The sequence below is a fragment of the Camelus ferus genome, chromosome 4, assembly GCF_009834535.1.
Source record: "Camelus ferus isolate YT-003-E chromosome 4, BCGSAC_Cfer_1.0, whole genome shotgun sequence".
Taxonomy (NCBI): Eukaryota; Metazoa; Chordata; class Mammalia; order Artiodactyla; family Camelidae; genus Camelus; species Camelus ferus.
In genome coordinates, this window is record NC_045699.1 from 60,007,341 (window position 1) to 60,027,582 (window position 20,242).

Genomic DNA, 20,242 nt, shown 5'->3' on the forward strand with positions numbered 1-20,242 from the left:
GGAGGAAAGAACTGCTTTATCCATCATGTCAAATACTGTGCCAGAAAGAAAGAGACACCCACCCCCGACCCAGGATAATTGTTTCCTTTCTGGTTCCTTCCTTGCTGGGTTCAGTTTCTTCTTTTAGCTCTCCAGACAGAAAAATCATTATCATACTCTCTCTCCCTCACAGGTATCTGTATGTATATATGTATACATGCAAGTATGTATGTGTGTGTAAACAGATACATTTGTATATATACAGACATAATATATTTATTTATTTTATATATATGCATTCATTATATATATTCATTTAATTTATTTATATTCATTCAAGTAGGGTCAGTCAAGAAGAGGACTCCCTGCTTGTGGCCTGGAAGAAATCTGCAGTCATCGATTCTGGGGCCTGAACATACCCGGAGCTGGTTTATACTGGAACGTCTCTTTAGCTGAAGCCCAGAGCAATTCAAGCTCCCCAGATCTATCATGGAACCCAGTCTGAAAAACCAATGCCCTAATGAAAAGACGATTTCATTAATACTCCTGAGCTGCTTGCAAGAAACTTGCAGAGTGACCTCGGACAATCACTTCATCTGTGTTGCATCACCAAAGGTGGCTGTTCAGGCCCTTCTTTATTCCACATTTCACTAGGATCCCAGCAAACTCTTCATCATGATCACTTCTGGGGAATGAGACTGGGCAGAGGGAGAGACTTTCATTGTTTCCTGTATAATGTTCCTGAATCATTTTAATTTGTTACAAGTTTGTATTCCTTTTGTTGAAGTCTAAAATTAAGGTTAAAAATTTAATAAGTATGCAAGCACTAGTTGCTGGAGTTACAGATATTAAAGAGACACGGTGTTTAACTTGGGAAGCTTACAAGACTAGCGAGAGAGACAGACAATTAAACAATCACAATATTTTCATGAAAACACGGACTGCAGTGAATATACAAAGTGCTTGGGAGGTAACTACTCTTGGGGGAGCCAAGAAAGTCATTTGGAAGCAGCAAAGGCACATTCAAGCTGGATCTTTAAAAAATGGGGAGTAGTTATGAGGCAGGGAAGATATTTTTTAAAGTATACATCAAAATAAACCTCACAATTAAGTGGGCAAAATTTAAATTTTAAACGAATATCTTTATCTCAGCAGTTGGGCTAAGTCAATGTTTTCCCAAGTGTGGTATGAGAGACGAATTTAGATGGCACGTGAATACTATACTTACTTTTGTGGGCTATTTTCCATTTATAGCAAGTTATTCTGGTGTTCCATTCGTGAGAGTGACACAAAGATTCCTTTTAAAAATAAATACAGCTAATTCCACTTACTATGTGACCTTGTGCAACTGACTTGATCTCTCTGAATGGCCAAGTCTTCATCTGTAATACGCAGATATTAAAAATACCCATGAAAGGGAGTTTGTTTTTTTTTTAATCAAAAAAGTGCAAGTATTATCCTAATAGTCTGTGAACTCCTTGCATTTCTGTGCCTCCAAGGGACTCAGCACAAGGTCTGGGGTGGAAGAACCACTGACTCCAGACTGAAGGGGCTTAGCTGCAAGCAAGGGGAACTTAAGGTGAACCAGGGGTTTTAGGTGAACTGGTTTAGTCTAGGGAACTTGAGTAGATTTGTTAGCCATGCAAACCCCAATTGACCCCAGTGACTGATGGGGGCATCACTGAGAAAGCATCTGAAGCTGTGATTAAGTTGATTAGCAATGTCTGATCATGTGCATTTTCCAGTTATTCATTCCTTTATTCAACAAATATTTACTGAGTGCCTACTATGTGACAGGCACAGCTCTAGACACCAGGGATTCCAGTCACACACAGGGCTAGGAGGTTCCTCCTCTCTCCTGGAGTATCTCATGCAGCCCAGTCTTCCCCAGCTTCCTGAAGGAGAGATGGCTCTGACAATAGTCACTTAATCTTACCTGAGGCCCATAGAGGAACTGTTATTTATTTGACACCACAGGAAGTGAATGGCAGAAACAAGACTAGAACCCAAGGCACTGCCTCCCAATCTAGCTGAGTTTGGTATTTAGTAGACTTGCCAAAGCTGTTTGGCTTTCCGAGGTCTGCAGCTGCCCTTTCTCAGCTCCCTGCCTACTCACCCGCTGGCCCTCTTGGGGGAGAGCTGCCCCTCCCGTCCCCGACTGGGAGCAGGGAGGCAGGTGAACTGAAGCCCTTCCCTAGAGGGTTCCGCAGTTTGGAGAGATGGTTTAGAAGCCAGGAGAATAAAGTGGAGAAAGGAAAGCAGGGAGGGAGGGATGGTAGGAGTCCTGCTATTGGCAGACAGGTAATTGGCTACTTTGGGCGGTCAGCTTCTCCGGTCTCCCTCCCTGGGGGAGGCTAGAGGAAGTAATTGAAGAAGGTTCCCTAACAAATTAGTGTGAGACTGGGCTTGAAAATTTGAGTTGCACCTGGGTTCAGAGCTGAGGATTTGATCTTCAGACACTCCGGGAAGGATGCAGGGAGGGAGGGAGGAAGGGAGGGAGTCGGCTTTATCCGGCTGCAGCTGCTTCCATCCTCAGAAGCTCCTAAAGGGAACTTTTCTATCCCTCCTGGGCCCCTGCTGAGCTGAGGCGGCTGAGAAGAACCTCACCTGTCACTTGCTTAAATTTTATCACATTAGAAATGGGGGGAAGAAGTCCAGAAGGTGGAAAGGACTTGACCACAGGCACCCAGCAGAACTGGGACCAAACCCCAGGACACCTGGCTTCTAATCCTGGGCACCAGATGACCCTGCTCCCTGGCTCCATAAGGTCTTTAGTCACAGGACTTCCTGTGAATTCTCCTAAATATGCTCCAAATGCAAATCAAGTGGGGAGAGGGCATGGCCTAGGGATTAAGGTACAGCCTGTTTCCTTCTGTTTATTTCACAGACACCCAGGTAGCATGTGCTGAGTGGTGGGCACTGCTTTATATGTGCTACAAACTTCAGCTCTTAGAATCCTGTGAGCAATCTCCTAATAAGCAAGAGGACAACCCCCGATGAGGCAGGTACCCTGTAAGGTGGGGCTCACAAACTGTCACCCCATCCCTGCCCCTGTTTCATTCATTTGGTCAGGAAATATTTACTCAGCACCTACCATGTGATGTGTCCTGCACTATATAGTTCCGAGAGCAAAAAGAGGAACAAGACACAGTCCCTACCACAAGGAGCTATCAGATAAAGATTAATGAATGAATGAATGAATGAATGAAGCAAACAAGCAAGCAAGCAATGAGGGAACGGTGTACCAGGGTTCTACTTTGGTCAGGGAATACTTCTTGGAGGAGGTGATGTTCAAGTTCTATGAGCAAGGGAGAAAACAAAATAGGAACTCAGAAAAGAAGGCAATTTTTTTAAAGGATTTTCTAGAGTGTGAAAAGGAATTAGGATCTTATCTTAAGAGCAATAAGAAATGATTAAAGGGTTTAAACAGGAGAGTGGCAAGATCTAATTGGCCTTTTGGAAAAGATCACTCCGGTTACTGTATACAGCAGGGCTGGCAAACTTCTTTCTATAAAGGAACAGTTAGTAAATATTTTAAGCTTTGTGGGCCAGATACTCATTGTTGCTACTATTTGACTCCTGCTGAAAGGTGAAAGCAACCATGGACAGGACAGACACGAGTGGGTGAGTGTCACTGTGTTCCAATAAATATTTGTTTATGGACACTGACACTTGAATTTCATACAATTGTCACATATCGTGAAATATTCTTCTTTTGATTTTTTTCAAGTATTTAAACAAGTAAATAGGCTTACAGGCCATACAAAAGCAGGCAGCAAGCTGGATCTGGCCCATGTGCTAGCTATCAAATGATGTATGGAAAGGATAAGGAAGATGGAGAGGCAGCAGGAAGACCAGTGAGGAGACTGACGTAATAGCCCAAGTGAGCTTGTACAAAAGTGACGGCAGGAGGAAATTATGAGAAGTGAACAATTTCGAGAGTCATTTTAGAAGACCAACAGGGCTGGCTGCCTGAAAGAATGAGTGAGGCAAGGAAAGAGAAGTATCAAAGATGATTCCTGCACTTGAGTAACTGGGTGAATGGTAGTCTGGTTTCCCGCGATGGAAGAGATGTGGGGAGAACAGGTTTGGGACACAAATCACACACTGGTGGTACGACTCCCTGACAGGAGAGAGAGAAACACACGGTCCCTGCAGGATTGCCACATAAAATACAGGCTGTCCAGTTAAATTTGAATTTCTGATAATCAGAGAGTCATTTTTAGTATAACTATGTCCCAAATGTTGCACAGGACATATGGGAGACAGTTATACTAAGCAAGTATTCATTGTCTGAAACGCAAGTTTAACTGGCCATCCTGCATTTTATTTTTTGCACTTATTTTTGTTCACAAAATGTGTCAACCCTACCAGGGATGTATGAGCATTCAGGGTGGGGGGAGAGGAAAAGACCCTCTACCTAAACCTTGGAGGAGAAAGAGACGCTTCCTTGGAAGAGGTAACAGCTGAGCTGAGACCAGGAGCTAGCCAGGTAACTCAGGAACTAGAAAAGCATTCTCAGCAGAGAGAACAGCCTTTCCATTCAGGGGTCAGATGAAGGGATCACGCCCGGTTCCCTCAGAAATCTGCTACCCGTCTGCTAGTGAGGCTAGGGCCCCAAGTGCCACGGGGAAGGTCAGGAGGTGAGGCTGAAGAGGTGCACAGGGGCTGCTGCACCCAGGTGGTCCAGGGACATACCAAGGATTTGGCACACTTGTTAAAGTACAGATTCCCAGGCCCCTCCCAGGTGCCTCTGCAGAGCTGGAAGGGAAAACTTGGCTTCTAAGGTGAATCTGTAGAGTAGCTAACTTTAGGAAAAACTGGGCTAAATAATCTGGGAGCTTTCCCACTGACAAATCCCAGGAGCCTGGGAAGTTGCTGCTGGCTCTGAAGTCTTGAAGAGAGTAACCCAGGTAATCAGAGCAAAAGCAGCAGAGAATGAGTGTGCTGCCTCCCCTGGGAACTTCTTAAAGGGGGCTCTGTCTGGAGGGAGGAAGGAGGTTCAGAGTGTTTGTCCAAGGACCCACCCGGCTCCCCCAGAGGCACTGGCCTCTGGCTCCTGGTTCTCATTGATGCCGTCTCTCAGCTCCTGCAGGCAGACCAGACGTCTCTGCGACTCTCCTGCCGCCCTGCCCCCTCCCCCCTCCGCCCACAGCCACCACTGAAATGATTCCCCCAAATGCAGCTATTACTGTGACTGGAAATCTCTTTACTGCTGATTCTGCTAATGGAAATGTTCTTCCCTTTTCGGCTGCTTGCAAAGCCACTCGTGACTTCCCTGGGTGCCTGAGAGCAAGGCTTTGTCAGCCAGCCACCACCAGAAGGGAGGGGGCTCTGCCCCGACTGCCTCCCCCAACACCCAACTGCCTTAGACTCAGTCTCTCAAGCTTCTGTCCAATCTGTCCTCAGAAAACCCTGGAGTCCCCCGCTTTCCCCTGCTCCTGGACAGGGAGCGGGGATCAATGGTCAATTTCATTCTTTTCTGCCTTGAGGGGAGGGAGGGCAGAGGGCTAAGCAGAAGCCTAGCACTGCCAGAGTGGAAAGGAGGGGAGGGAAAGGGAATTTGCATTCATTATTTATTCATACCTCCACCTCCTTCCATAAAAAGGATTCCAGGTGGCTAAGAGGCACGGAGCACAAACTGTGCCAGACGCTATGCTGGGTGCTTTGCACATACCATCTCCAGACGGATCATACGGTTTAGTGTAAGTAAAAACTGAGCACGGTGCTGGGCACGGACTGCAATTTAGCTTACGGAGGGCTCTCCAAAAATAATGATCATAGCAACACAGGGACGTGACTGCTACGTTATCGTTACTTTATTGATGGGCAAACAGAGGCTCAGAGAGGTCGTATACAGAAGTCCACAGTGAGGAAGTAGTGCATCTGGGATTCAGTCCCAGGGCTTTGGTCTTCAGAGCTGGCACACCGAAGTCACAGGAGCTGAGCTAGGGGCTGGATTTTGCTGCAGCTGAGCTTTGGGACCTTGAAAAATGTGCTTCTCTCTGCTAGGTAAGGGAGGGAGTTGGGCTGGATCTCAAAGGTGTTCTTTCACTCAGTTCTAATACTCCAGGAGACCTAGAAACTATGTATTTGGATTTTTACAGGATCATTATATATTACAGCATTTTAATAAATATAAAAATAACATATTATGAAATATCCCATATGTATAATGTAATATAAATTTCATTTTCAAGGTGGGAGCATAAAAACCACAGAGTGCTGTTAAGAAGCACTAGGTGGATGGAAGTCAACTAGTATAACAGTGTGCCCAGCAGAAGGTGGGGCTTCCCTAAGCACTGGGAGAAGAAGGAAGTGGAAAGAAGAAAGGGGAAGGAGAGAAGGAGAATCAAGAAGGCACAGCAGCCTCGGAATCTGCTTGTCGAGTAGTCCGGGGTAATGAGTGACGTCTAGAGAAAGTGAGATAAGGCCCCACGCTCTCCTGGCAAACCAGCAAGGAGCGACAGGGCCTGGGGAGATGCTGAGTCAGCTCCTGGCAGCCCAGAAACCAGGTGTTCAGTCCCCTCGGGCCTGTGAGGCTGTCACACCTGAAGTTCCTCTATAAGAAATGTCTGCAACTTCTCGGTAATGAGAAGAGGGAGAGATAAAAGTAAAAGAGGTTGTCGAAGAGATGAAAATTCAAGAGCACTCCTAGTTCTGTGCAGCATGGGAGGCAGAGAAGCACAGGGCTTGGAACCAGGCAGACCCGGGTTTGGACCCGGCTCAGCCATATAAGAGATATGTGACCTTGCAGATCTTCCTTAACTCCTCTGGGCCTCTGTCTCCCCAGTAACATAAGATGAATCCTATCTGTCTTCCAGCAATATGGAAAGGATAAAATGAAATAACAGATGTGCCAGCATTGCATCCATGGCACAGTAAATGTTCAATAAATGGGTGCTTTTTTCATAATCTACCCTATGCCAGAATGGTCTGCAATACCAGCTCCCCACCTCCCCATCCCGCAGTGGCCTGGACTCAGGTGGGAGGAGGACACGTCAGATTAGGAGTCAGTACACTGGATCTGGTTCCTGTTCCACAATAGACTTGCCACTGTGACCTCAACTTCTCCATCTCTGTATAGAAGGGTTCTGTTTAGATAACGTCCTAAATTCTTACCCTTTATGACAGCTGATGATTCCCAACCATTCAGTGCCTCTCTGTTTGGCACAATGCAAAGGTCCTAATCCCTTATCTGGCTCCTGTGATTCTCAAGAAAAGGTCTTCCCTAAACCCAGTTCTCTTTCCTCTACTCAAACAGGTCTCACTGCTCATCCTACAAACACCCCAGAATAATTCAGAGGCAGGAGAAGGTGGAGGAAATCGCTGCGGAGCTCAGAAGAGGGAAGGCTTTAGGGAAGAGGTGGCATTCCAGCTCAGCCTTAATGGAGGAGTGGAATTTCAACACCTCTCCTGTTTTGCACAGAATGGATTCTGAGATGAGATTTGGCAAACCCAAGGTTCTAGTCAGCTACGATCCCCTGAACACCTAGGATGTGCCAAGCCCAGGGTGAGTCACTGCAGCCCCACAGATGAAGGAGGCATGTTCTCTGCTTATGGAGTTCATAAACAAGCAGCACAAGACAGAGAAACACAGAAGCTCTGCTCACTCTAGGCCAAGCCACCATCATCTCTCACCTGAGCAATCTTCCACAGATCTTCCTCTGCCATCCATGCTCCTCTACAGAGCAGCCTGAGCAAGTCCTTTGAAATACAAGTCAGATAGTGATACCCTTTTGCTTAAAATCCTGCCTAGTTCTCCACATCACCCATAGTAAAAGCCCCAATCCTGACAGCAGTCTATGGCCCTATGTGATCCCCATTTCCTCCTGTCCTGCCCACCCCCCACCCACTCCACTCCAGCTGTGCTGGCCTCGCGCTGGCCCTCGGACACTCCAGGTGTGCTCTGGAGTCAGGTCTTTGCTGCAGCTGTTCTCTGCCTGGAATGCTCTTCTTTGTATTTGCTTGGCAACGTCTTCATGGCCTTCAAGCCTTGGTTCTAACCCTACACTCTCAAGTAAGCTCTCCCTCTGCCCTATTTAATATTAAAACTGATTTCCTCATCTCAAAAATGTCCACTTTTCCCCCAATGTATTACATTCTCACATACTACATAATTTTCTTTTTTATTACGTTCATTGTTATTGTCCTCTTACCACTACATACACACACATACACATGCCCATGTATGCACGTACTGCTGGATATGAGCGCTCTGACTCTCTGAATACAGGAATCTATGTCTTTTATTCGCTGATGCACCCTGTGCACCTGGAAGAGTGCCTAGCACATTGTAGATGTGCCACAGTTCTAAGGGACTAGCCATTGTTGCAACAGTCTTTCTATTGCTTGTGGGCTCCAAGGCCCAGAGTGTCCAACTTTGGTGTGAAGAAGCCAGGAAAGGCTTCAAAGGTAAGCTGGTACTTGAATTCAGTCTTGAAAGGTAAGGAATTTCCCAGGGCCACTGGGGCAGAGTTACAGAACAAGAAGGGAGGGCAGTCAGGGCAGAATCTGACCATGGACCTTACATCACAATAAGAAGCTTGAACTTCATGTTAAAATCTATGGGGAACCAGTGAGGTGCTTTAGAAGAGGACAGCCATGATCAGGTTTGGGTTTTTAATGAAATTACTCTGTCGGCGAGTACAGATGCTGGATTAGAGAGGATGAGACTAGAGGAAGATAGACCAGCAAGTTGACTGCTGAAATCGTGGTTTAGAGAAGTGTTGAGGTCTGAGCCCACCAGGGGCTGCAACAACGCGGGTAGAGAAAGGGTTCCTCCTCTGGTGAAAACCCTGATGGTTAGTAACATACCATATCCTTGTCCATTTCTGACTCACAGAGGAGCTGCTTGTATGTTCCAGTACGCCAGTGAGGAAGCTGCAAATACTTCAGTCTTACATTGGGTTGTCACCGCCCCCCCTCCCTTCCAATCCAAAGAGACATCTTTATGGAGGCTGTTGTCCAAAAGAGCTGCAGACAGCAGTGAGCTAGTGAAAGGAGAGCACTGGTGATGCAGAATAGAGCCGGTCCTGCCAAGCACGGCTGCCTGCCTCCTTCTGGGGCAGAGAGGCGGCAAGCTCTGCTGGAAGGAAAGAGAAGCCAGCTCTCTCTCGCTATAGTTAATCTTCTGTTGCCACTAGCTGGTCAGTATGAGAACTTGGGAAAGTATAGGCAAAGGAAGCATCTGCTCCACCTCAAGGTTAAAGTCAACTCTTTCTCTTCCGGGAAAAGGGCAGGCTTCTGCTCCCCTTCAAAGGCAGCTGGAGTGAAAGGCATTGAGGCTCCCTCTACCCCAGCACAAAGCCCATCAGCTAAGGCTCTCAGGAGAGCTTGGAACCAACCAGCTGGATACCTGGGCAGGAGAACAAATTTAGTTTCCCTAGGGATACTTTTCTCCTTAAGATGTTTTTGGATTTTGTTTCTTTTGTTTGTTTGTTTGTTTCTTTGGTTTTTGGTTTGTTTTGCAAGGGAGAGGAGGAGAGAGTGGTGGTATGATGTTTGAACAAGTTGTAGATCTGAGCTGTGTTTAACCAGAACCATGTGTTCATGGTCAATGTGATGGAAAGAAGCATGGAGTGGGTGGGACTCAGGACCACTAGGTTTCAGTCTGAACAGCTGATCTTTAAGTAGGTCTCTTTCCTTGCCTGGGCCCCAGTGTTACCACGTAAAATGGAGGGGCTGGATTCACTGAGCTCTGAGAGTCTGGGATTCTGGGAGCCCATCAAAGTTGATGGTCATGGTAACAGTTTTCATGGCTTGACTCAGAGAAGTCACCATCACGCTCCATCTTCCTCTCTCCCCAGCACACATGTTCACACCATCCTATGGCAGCCAACACCTAGTTTACAGCCAAGCAAGGAGGTGAGAAGGAAGAGGTTTTGCCTGCCAGAGGCCTAGTCAAACCTACTGCTGGAATTTCTGTAAATTAAAATGATCGAATGATCTTGCAGCTGGGGGGCCCCATTCAGGAAAATGATCAAACACTGGGCCACATCAAAGCTTGCAGCACTGTGCTGTCTTGCTGGCTGGTATTCTTGACACCTAGAAATATGCAAATCTGGATGGCCTTGGCCCCACCTGGGCCTCTCCTACAGCTGAAACAAATCCTCCTCTTGCCCTGCCCTATCACCCACTCCCTTGGTAACTGCAGGGGACTGGTTCCAGGACACCAACCCCTTCCAAAATTCATGGATGCTCCAGTCCCTTAGACAAAATGGCATCATGCAGTCAGCCCGTGATTGGTTGAATCTGTGGATATAGAACACACAGATTCGGGGAGCCAACTGTACCTTCTGATGGCAGACAATACATCTCTCTCTCTCTGCCCCAATTATTAAATAGATTTCATCAGATTTGAGCTGCCAAAGCAGTGGGAATGGAGTAAGGGAAGTGAGCGGAAAGGTGAGAAAACTCAGATCAGAGACCACTGAACAGTCCCCCTTATTTACAATGTCCCAGAAACCTGGAACATCACAGCAGGATGGGACCTTGAAGTCTGATGCTACTGAAATACTTTATTTAGTGATAAGGGACTGGGAACCCAAATAAGAAAATAACATTTTTTAAAGCCTAGCTTTGTTTGAAAACATCAAATTCAGCCTCTCAGCCACCCCAGAATCTCTCTCTCTTACCCATACAAGGAAAAAGAAACACTGGAATTGATTTTAATGAGTATTCTGTGGTCAGAAAACTCAGCTTATCTATCTGTGTATGTTTTTTCTCCCACTTAATAACTGGCACCAGAAACCAGAAACCAGAAACCATAAAGGGCTGATAGCCTCAATGCCTCTGGTCCTTTCTCCGAATGCCTGCCAAAGAACTGCATAGCCTCTGCTTGAAGGCTTCCTCCCATGTCGACCCCTTCATCATTAAGGGTCAGAATGTGGGGTTGTTGGACAACTCCCTGGGACACATCCTCCTGTAGTGTTGAACTCCATCTCCTTAGTATTTGCACCATTAGGACATTCCTTAGAACCAGGCAGAAAAAAAGCACATGCCTCAATCCATGTTGACATTCAAAGGAAGCTCCTCCAGCCCTTTGTGGACTGTTTCTCTTTGGCTAAACTCCCTGCTTCCAGAAACTCTTCTGACCTAGTGCCTGGTCCCTCCCTCCTGGAGGCTTTTCTATTTGGGTATCCATTTTTTATTTGCATTTTAAGGAATCTTCGCAGACCTGACCAAGTTGGCATTTCAGGCCATCTTTTTCTTCCAAGCCAATCAGCTTCCTGCAAAGAGCATCCTTTAGGGACAAATCTTCAGGACACTGCCAGGTCTGCTCATGCAGGTGCCTTTAAACCAACTACTGGATGGTTTTTCCTTCTCCCCACACCACCCTCCCCCACCCCCACCCTTGCAAATACAGAGCACATTCCTCACCTGTGTGATATATATGATGAGGCAAATTAGTAACAAATGTTGATAATGAGTAGTTACACTGTTTTATCTCCTTCCCACTTTTGCTGAATCAAGGCTGGTGGTAAACAGTCCAGATTGGCCACTGTCAAGCACAGGAAGAAAGATGCCATTTCCCTACCTGTGGGCATTAAAGCTACATCCACAGGCGGACTCTGGGGCTGCCTGGGGGGAAATGAGAACTGACTGATATGCAGGTTCACCTCAGAAGCCCTGCAGTGACAGGTGCTCCTGCTCAAATTCTTTCTTTTCAATCAGTCCTTCCCAACACCCCCATGCTACCAGCAAAGGAAAGGAGACAGTGAGAAGAGGAGCTAGTCAGAGTTACAGAATGGGTCAGGGCACCTCAAGTTCATAGAGTCTTTACGTCGACGGATTATTCTAGGGCTCCTCTACCTACTCATATCACAGCACAAAGAACTGATGATCTGGGGATAAATGAGTTGTTCAAGGTCATAGTGGGGCACAGCTGAGAGTTCCACGACCTAACCAGCCTCAAGTCTCCAAACTGTGTTGGGGCATACTTCTCTTCCAGCCTATCTCCATGGCCTCGCACGGTTTTTTGTTTTTTGTTTTTTGTTTTTTTTTTTCCTGTCCAGGAAGTGTCCCCAGATTTCTCTGAGTCTAAAGAGATGCCTTCCCTCCCTGATGTTACGGAATGTGTCATCTCCATCACTCACTGGCACCATTAAATAGAATGCCCTTTGACATCCCATGAGTCACAGAACTTGGAGTTGGCAGGGTCATTGGCGGCCATTTCACTCATGCCTCACTCTCATACTTCAGCGAGCCAGTGTAGCTGAGGTTCCCTTAAGATAGGTTCTTGTCAGATTGATGACTGTTGTTTCTTTCCAGGACCCTGCACCATACCTACATGAATGCAGCTAGCTTGTCAGTGCATATTTGGCTCAGGGTGGCTGTTTAGCAGTTACCAAGAATGTAGGTGTCTGGTGAACTGAGGTTCCAGGCTTGGGTCTGCATTCACTCACAGTGAGACTAGGTACCTGACCTAAGAATGCTTCCTAGCCTGTAAAATGGGAATAAGTAACAGCAGTGCCCACTCCATGTATTTTATATGAATCAATAATAAAAGGTAAGAGTCAAGTTCTTAACACTATATGAAGGATTCAACAACTATTTGCTATTCCTTGACCAATTTCAAGGAAATTTACTTTATCAGTGCCATTGACTTAGATTCTGAAGAAGAGGCCCAGACACAGAAACCTGGGGGGGATTTCACCTCTGAGGGAAATTTCCACCTACATAAAGCAGGCTGGAACACAAAGGGAAGATCAGAAACACGAAGAGGAAGAGACCTGAAGAAAAGCCTTTTGAGTCTGGGCCCTATCAATAATAGAGCCAATAATTCAAACAAGAGAGGCAGAATGGAGGGAGGGAGGGCCAGGAATGTCAGTGACCTTGTAGCCAGCTTGTAAAGGAGGACTGGCAGACAGTGTACGCAAAATAACTGTGAGGTGCCCCAACTGGACTTGGAGTAAAAACGGTTTGTTCACTCTCTTTAATGCTAGGAACATTTTACCACCACCATCTCTGGCCCACAACCCAAAGCATGGCCCGGAGGGCTTTGGCAGACACTGTCACCCCCTAGCGGTGGCTCCACACACTCCACTATTGGCAGGATCTGGCATTGACTTTGCAAGCGCATCTGTGGTATAATGCCATCTCCAAATCCCTTGAACCGGCAGCCTAATAGCAAAAAACTCACCCAACCCTCCAGAGTCAAACACTAAGGAAGGATATTTAGAAGGTGTGAGGATACGATGATGGGATGGGGCAGCCTCGGGACCCCGGGGAAGACCTGTCCACAAATGACTCATAGGATCCACCCCTCACCAGCCCTCATGTTCAGCCAGCCTGGCCCTCCCAGAGCTCATTGTGCACTCTGTGTTTACACGCAAACAGTAGAAGACCAACACAAACAAAAAGCCCACGTCTCCCTACACAGCTCCTGCTACACTCGGCCATCTGGTGACTACCTCCCTAGCCAAATCCCTGGCAGAAATGCCTTGAGCTGCCAGTCCAGGGCGCTGGGGGAAGAAAGAGGAGGCAGGAACCCAACTCCCCAAAGGGCTCAGAGCTGCCAAGGAGGAAGGCACCCCGCCACTCCATAGCAGGCAGTCCCCAGCCGCCAGACTCAGCTGCTTGCGTCAGAGAAGACAGAAGGCTCCAAGTGGAGGGCACCAGGAGACTCTTCATGATGAAGCATGGTTCTGAGGGATTTGAGACTTCCAGATCCTCACTCAGCCTTCCCTGGGCTCCCAGGCACCCATTCCCTCTTGAAAGCCAAAGTTTAAAAAGGCAGCAATTGCCAGCTCCAGAAATTCAGGAGCGACTCCTGCAGGTCGCTGGACCAGGTCCTCCATATCCAAGGGGAATTGGAATGCTCCCAGGTTCTGGCTTCCAAGTCATGCCATACCCAAGAATGTTCCCCTTTGCCCCTCATTTGGACAGCCATTTAGTGGATTCCTACTCCCGACCTCTGGGGACAACCCAGATTAGAGAGATCTCCCAGGGGAAAGGAGAAGGTTGTGTGGAAGTGGTGTGGAAGGAACCCCGAGTCTCTGGAAGGCCTCTATCCTGCTGTGGGGTCATAGGAGTTGACCATGAACCCAAGATTAGCTCTTTACCCTAAGGAACCCCATTTCCACCCCATCCCCTTCCTTGGAAATGGGCAGCCCTCAGGTGCACGTGGGAAGGGTGTGTGTGTGTGTGTGTGTGTGTGTGTGTGTGTGTGAGAGAGACAGACCACAAGTGTGTATGCTTGAATGTTGTAAGTGTGTCCTAAGCCAGACACGGCGCCCCCCGTGTGAAGTCCCCAAGGAACCTGCAAGGCGGTCTCCTGTCTAGTATCCCAGAAAGCTCAGAATGCTCAGGTTACAGCCAGCTGGGGAGAGCCAGGGGCCAGAAACCCGAGGCTCAAGCTTAGACCACGAGAGGGCCTAGCACTTGTTCAAATCTTCAGAGACAGCATGATAGGGAAAGGGGAGGGGGTCACAAAAATACATCAAAAATATCATGGCTCCCAGGAGAGAGGCATTTAGTCCATTGATTACTCTTTGGGGCTTCTCGGGTGAGCAAAGAGTTAACCTCAGAGGTTCAAGCCGGGATCTTGAAGGCGCTGACCGATAAAGCCCTTCACCCTCGCGGTGCTGGAGCTGAGCCGAATCTCGAGGAGGCAACGATGGGGAAGTCTGGAGTCTGGGGCGAGCCCCCCGCGCCTTCCAGGAGCTGTTATTGGCCAGAATCCGACGACCAATCGCGCCCCGCGCCCCCAAGAGGGGAGGGGAGAGAGAGAGCGATCAGCGACCGCGGGAGAGCTAAGGGGGAACAACATTTTTGTAAACGCTCTCCGAGATAATTAAGCTATCAATTACCCGGGTGGGAAATCAGCCGCGCTTCCCACAGCTTCACCGAAGGGCCGACTCCTCCGGAATTCGCGCTGGGAACCAGCAGGCAGCAAGCTGCTTGTGAACTTTCTGATTAACTTTTCCGTTTGAGCCCCCATCCCCACCCTTTTCCTCGCCTCTTTCCTTTTCATGCCTTTAAGTTATTATTATTAGGCCAGTGGGTGAACTGTGAGGACAAACCCGCTCTCCGCTGGGAGGAGAGAAGGGAACGAATGCGACAACGGAGATGGAGGGAGAATCTGAAAGTGGAGACCTTGGGCTCAGAAATCCCTCAATCCTCCCCAACCCCACTTCACAGATGGCCAAAACTGAGGCCCAGAGAGAGGAGGCAGGCTTGGCCAAGGTCACCCAATCCATAGGAAAACCGAGTTTATGCGGACTGCGTGATAATCTGTCCGGAAAAGCAGAACCAACAACTCCGAGGCGAGAGCGAGGGGGCGGTAACCGCAGGCGGCCAGTGGCCGTGCCTGGATGAGCAGTGGGCGCCTGGACTCGGACCTGGCTTCCGAGCCGGGGACGACCACTGCGCCTAGCTCTAGCACACTCAGTCATCTGGGGTCTCCGGCGTCGGGGATGGACTGAGAGACGGAGGGACAGGTCCCCGCTGCGGGAAGACTGGCACGCCCCCGGGCTCCCACCACGCGCTCGCCCAGACCTCCTGCCCCGTACTCCTTCCAACCACCTGTACGCCCTCCGGGCCCCTCAGCTGTCCTCTCTTAACGGCGCTCCGGGTAGCCCGGGGCGGGAATCCCCAGGGCGCCCCCACCCGTCCAGCTTCACTTAGGGGCTCCGGGTTCCTTAGGATCCCGCGTGTGCCGGCGCCCAGTCTTACCCAGGGTGAAGAAGGGCAGCTCTGTGTTGTCCAGGTCGTCCTGCACCGCGATGCGCCCCGGCAGCTCATTACGCACAAAGAGCAAGAGGCGCGACTCGGCGGCGGTGCCCGCTGTGCCGGCGGAGCCCGGGGACGCGGCGGCTGCGGCGGCGGCGGCGGCTCCGGCCCCGGTCCCAGTCCCAGCCCCGGCCCCGGTGCGGGTGCCGCTCCAGCCTATGTCGCTCTCCCGCAGGGCGGGCAGCGTGGACACCGTGACGGTCTTGAGCCGGCATGGGCTGTCGGGCTCCCGCGAGGCGGCGGCGGTGGCGCCGGCCAGAAGCGGCGGCGGCGGCAGCAGGAGCAGCAGCAGCAGCAGCAGTGGCGGCGGCGCCGGGTGGAAGCCGAGCCTCAGCCGCCCCCGGAGCCCCGAGATGGGGCCGGGGCTGAGCCGGGCGCCGGCGGCGGCCATGGCGGGAGGGGCTGCGGTGCTGCGAGCGGCGGCGGCGGCGGCGGCGGCGGAGGAGGAGGAGGAAGAGGCAGCGGCGGCGGCGGCGGCGGCGGCGGACGCCGAAGCGAACCAGGACGCCGGAGCTAAGGAGCCGTGGGAGCCGCTCGCCAGCAGCCCCCAGCTCCGGGCTCCGCCTCCCGATCAGCCCTGGACCGCCCCCCCGCGCCGCCTCCCCGGGCCCCGCCGCCCGCCCCCTTCTCTGGCTCCCCCCTCAGACCCCGAGCGTTTCAGAGGCTCCGCCCGGCCCCGTGCAAATCCCAGTCGCCCCCTCTCCTTTCCCAGGATCCCCCAATCCGCCCTCACGATATTCTTTAGCCACAACACCCCTCTCCAAATTCCTAAGACTTAGTGACCCCAGGCGCTTCCCCTAATTTCCCCGGGGCTCAACCAAGCTCGTCCAGCTTCACCCCACCCCTGGCTCAACCCGGAGGCTGCACCTAGGGGCGCGCCTTAGCCCAGCCTTGCTCCAGGTCCCGCCTTCTGGGGGTCAGGGGAGCCTCTGGATGGCCAAGACTTAACTTTGTCTCCCCTCAAGCCCCATGAAAAGTCCTGTACCCTTTTCTAGTCCTTAAAATAATTCCTTGAGGCCTGAGAGCCCCCTCCCCACCCACTTGCCCACAACTCACGCATTCATCCTCCCCTCTCCGGACCCCACCTCTCCTACCCACTCAGACCTTGGAGATTGCACTAACTGCTAATGGACAAAGAAGTCTGGAATTCCACGTTCTAGCCCACACCCTCCTACACAGACTTCGGCAGGATGCTCTGGCCTCCAGGCTGCTGCCCTGCAAGCCAGCGCTTTTATTTTGGATCCTTACTCTAGTCCAGAGCAGCTCTACTTGGCTGCTGTGTGTGTGAAATTCCTGAAAAGGGTGCGAGGTTGAGACCTACTACTTGGTCTGCTTCTGGCTCACACAGGCTCCTACATCCTCTGCCCCATTCCCAGAAGAGGGGTCTGTTCACCAATTCTTCACCCCGGGGTTCCTTTTCTCCTAGATTCAAGTTGAGTTATAAACCTAGCTCCTCGGACACAGGGTAGCATTTTGGCCCTGGGCTGGTTCTTTCTGATCCAGGTACCTAGGATCCTGCAGGGAGCCATCACCTGCGCAAGGATGTAGTACTTGAGCAGCCCCCCTTCTCCACTCCCCTCCTTTTCTCTATCTTTCCTCCCTCTGTTCTCTCTTTCATCTCTCCACTCATTTCATTCTTCCCTGTCTTGACTTTAATCTTATAAATGCTCCCTACCTATCATTTGTGAGCCATCTCCCATCACCCGGTACATCTTGCCCATCAGCACCTTTGTGTGGTCTCCTCCCTGCATTAACTTCTCTCGTCTTAGCTCTTCCCTCTTCTGCCCCTTTTCTCATTTGTCTTTAACCCTTCATAGGAATTGCCTTTTCCCCCTCTCCCATCACATTTTATATACTTTTTGTATGACTTTGGATAAAGGGAGAGGACTGAAAAGAAGGAAATTTAAAACTGTTTTGTGACCTTGGACCTGATTATACTGTTTATTATTAAGCATTCTCCAAGTGCCAGACATGTACATATGTGAGCTTTTATACATAAACCGAATCCAGTGAGATGGGTATTATGATTCCCAGTTTCCAGATGAGGAAACTGAGATCGGGAGGTCAGGGAGGTAAAGGGACTTTGCAAGGTCACACAGCTAATGAGCACAAGAACTGACATCTGAACCCTAGGTTCCAAAGCCTCGGCTGTTTCCACTAAATCACACTGTCCTCAGTGACCTTGGAAAAGCCCACCTATCAAAGATGTTGTGAAAGGTACATCTGCACGAGCACATCTGGATCTGTTTCAGCTCTGAGGTTTGTAAGGTTTGCTTCTCCTGTCTCAGTTTACTAATTTGTAAACCCAAAGGGGTGGGGGGGGGGGATCTGGCCTTTCAAGTCCTCCAATTTTCAGTCATCTCCTGCCTCTCTGATGCCTGCTCCAGTTCATTTACCCCTCCAAAATATGTCACCCTAGCTCCCTCAGTCTCTCCTTTGTACCCTTACAATCCGCCACTATCCTCTGCAATGGGGCTTTCTGATTTTCTATGCCCCTTTCTTCAAATATGCTGACATAGTCCATTTATAGAAGTGCACACCAGGAAAAAAGGGCTCCCTTATGTAAGGCAGAGTCTGTGCAAGTCCTTCATGGTCCTCTGGTACAAAGGCCTGTCGAATGAGACCAACACTTTCATTCATTCATTCACCACCAAATATCTAGGGCTCCTACCAGGCACTATATGGGGACACAGAGATGGATAAACACAGCTCCTGCCCTTGGAGAGCTTATAATGATGGGGACAGAGGTGGGGGGATGAGGCAGGCACAGAAATGTCTCAGATACCAGGCAGGTAGGCAGGCAGACAGACAGACATGTGTTTCTTTTATGAGATGCTCTGAAACCTGCTTGGAGAAATCAGAGAAACCTTCTCAGAGGAGGTGGCATTGGAATTGAGCCATGTAGGACTCGTAGCATGGGGGTGGACATTCCAGGTTAAAGCTTGCATTTGGCACTCTTTGCAACTGCTCAGCATCTGAATGAATCCCTTTTCTAATTTAGAGGGTGTTTTACAAAGCCACAGCCCACCTCCCATGAAGAGGCTACAATTTCCAGATACTTCCAGCCTCCACTGCAACTAGGACTTGAACACATGACTAAGAATTAACCAGTCAGATTCATCCACCTCAGATGCTGGGAAGGAAGCTGGAATTAGGCAGAATCCACTTGGAGACCAAAGTGGCAACAGGTGGGGAAATTACATGAGGATTTCATTGCTAGTAGAAATGGTTCTAACAGCTCTGCTCAGAGCCCAGTGTCATTGGCGTCAAAAGGGTGAATTGCCCTATTGGTGCCTGGCCACAGCTGCAACAATGTCTCCAACTGCCAGTTCTGTGATATGATTTGCAGTGGTGCTCTTGAATTCACTGACTCTCAGCCCAGATCCCATGCCCTCCTGGAAATTCTGGGTAACCTAACGTCACTCTACTGAATTCTGTTTCTGCTTAAATTATCAGAATTGGTATCTGTTGCTTGCAATTAAGATACCTGACTGAGAACAGAAAGTGGAACCAAATGGAGGGCAGAGAGGGCAAAGCTTATGAAGGGAAATAGAGGAAGTTCATCGAGGGGGAGAAGAAGAAATTGAAGACAAGACTGAAAAGGCAGGCAAGGAATTTGCTGTTCATTTTGAAGAGGATCCACTCTGTCTAGTAGGCAGTGTCAAATTGGGAATGACCACAGCAAAAGAACTCATGTTTCTGAATACATGCTCTGTAACTTTAAAACTTTAAGCAGTGTATCAGTGAAAGATGATGACAATCCCTGCCTTCTGGTGGTAGTGAGGCTTCAGAAACCATTATGCAGAGTGCTTAACATAGTAGGTGCTCAATAAATGATAACTGCTGTTTTGATGTCTAATCCCAGCAACATCTGGAGGGAGGCTTATTATGCCCATGTGATAGATGTGGAATTTGAGGCTCGGGAAGCTAAGAAACCTGACTTTGATCACGCAGCTACCAAGCAATGGAACACAGGTCTGCCTGACTCCTAAGCCTTCGCTGTCCCTGTCACAACAGGCCACCTCCCTGCACCAACCCTTCCCACCTACCCCCAGTATGGTAGGACTTCCCTGCTCACATGCTGATGCCCTGTCTTGTGGACAGTGGTACCAGTCTTCTCCCCCTACTCATCTCCTCCTCACTGTTACAGTTCATTATTGATTTAATTAGTTACATTTCATGATTGATATAATTTATTCTCCTCTAGGGTCCGCTTATCCCCCTATCTCTGACTCCACTGATCTGAAATTCCTTTTTATTCTTTCTAACATCTTCCAGTCCCCCCAGCAAACACTTCCCTTCTGCTTCATCTTTCATATTTCACATTTGCCTTTCTAGATAGTTTTGTAACTTTTTTTCCTTTCCTTCTCCCCCTACCTTACTCTATACTGTTTTTAAAAAATTCCTTTTGTTCATACCATGTGACTGAGACAGCCTAGTATAGTTGGAAAAGCAGGGGTGGAGGGGCTTTGGTTTAGATATCATCTCTGCTATATACCCACTGGGTCAGGTCACTCCTAGACCTCAT

The 20,242-nt window shown here is 49.2% G+C and overlaps 1 protein-coding gene across 8 annotated transcripts in view; it reads right to left on the bottom strand.

Moving 5' to 3' along the window:
* Positions 1 to 16,274, bottom strand: part of ASTN2 (astrotactin 2) — an 800,822-nt gene extending 784,548 nt beyond the window's left edge. For 4 of the 8 annotated variants that reach the window (XM_032478291.1, XM_032478290.1, XM_032478293.1 and 1 more), the window contains exon 1: positions 15,658 to 16,273. In XM_032478291.1, coding sequence (XP_032334182.1) covers positions 15,658 to 16,105 — 448 coding nt within the window. In that variant the 5' untranslated portion in view covers positions 16,106 to 16,273. Of the gene's footprint in view, positions 1 to 15,657 lie in introns of all 8 variants that reach the window. The other 4 variants (XM_032478298.1, XM_032478296.1, XM_032478294.1 and 1 more) reach the window with 2 other exon arrangements.
* Between the last annotated feature and the right edge of the window lie 3,968 nt (positions 16,275 to 20,242).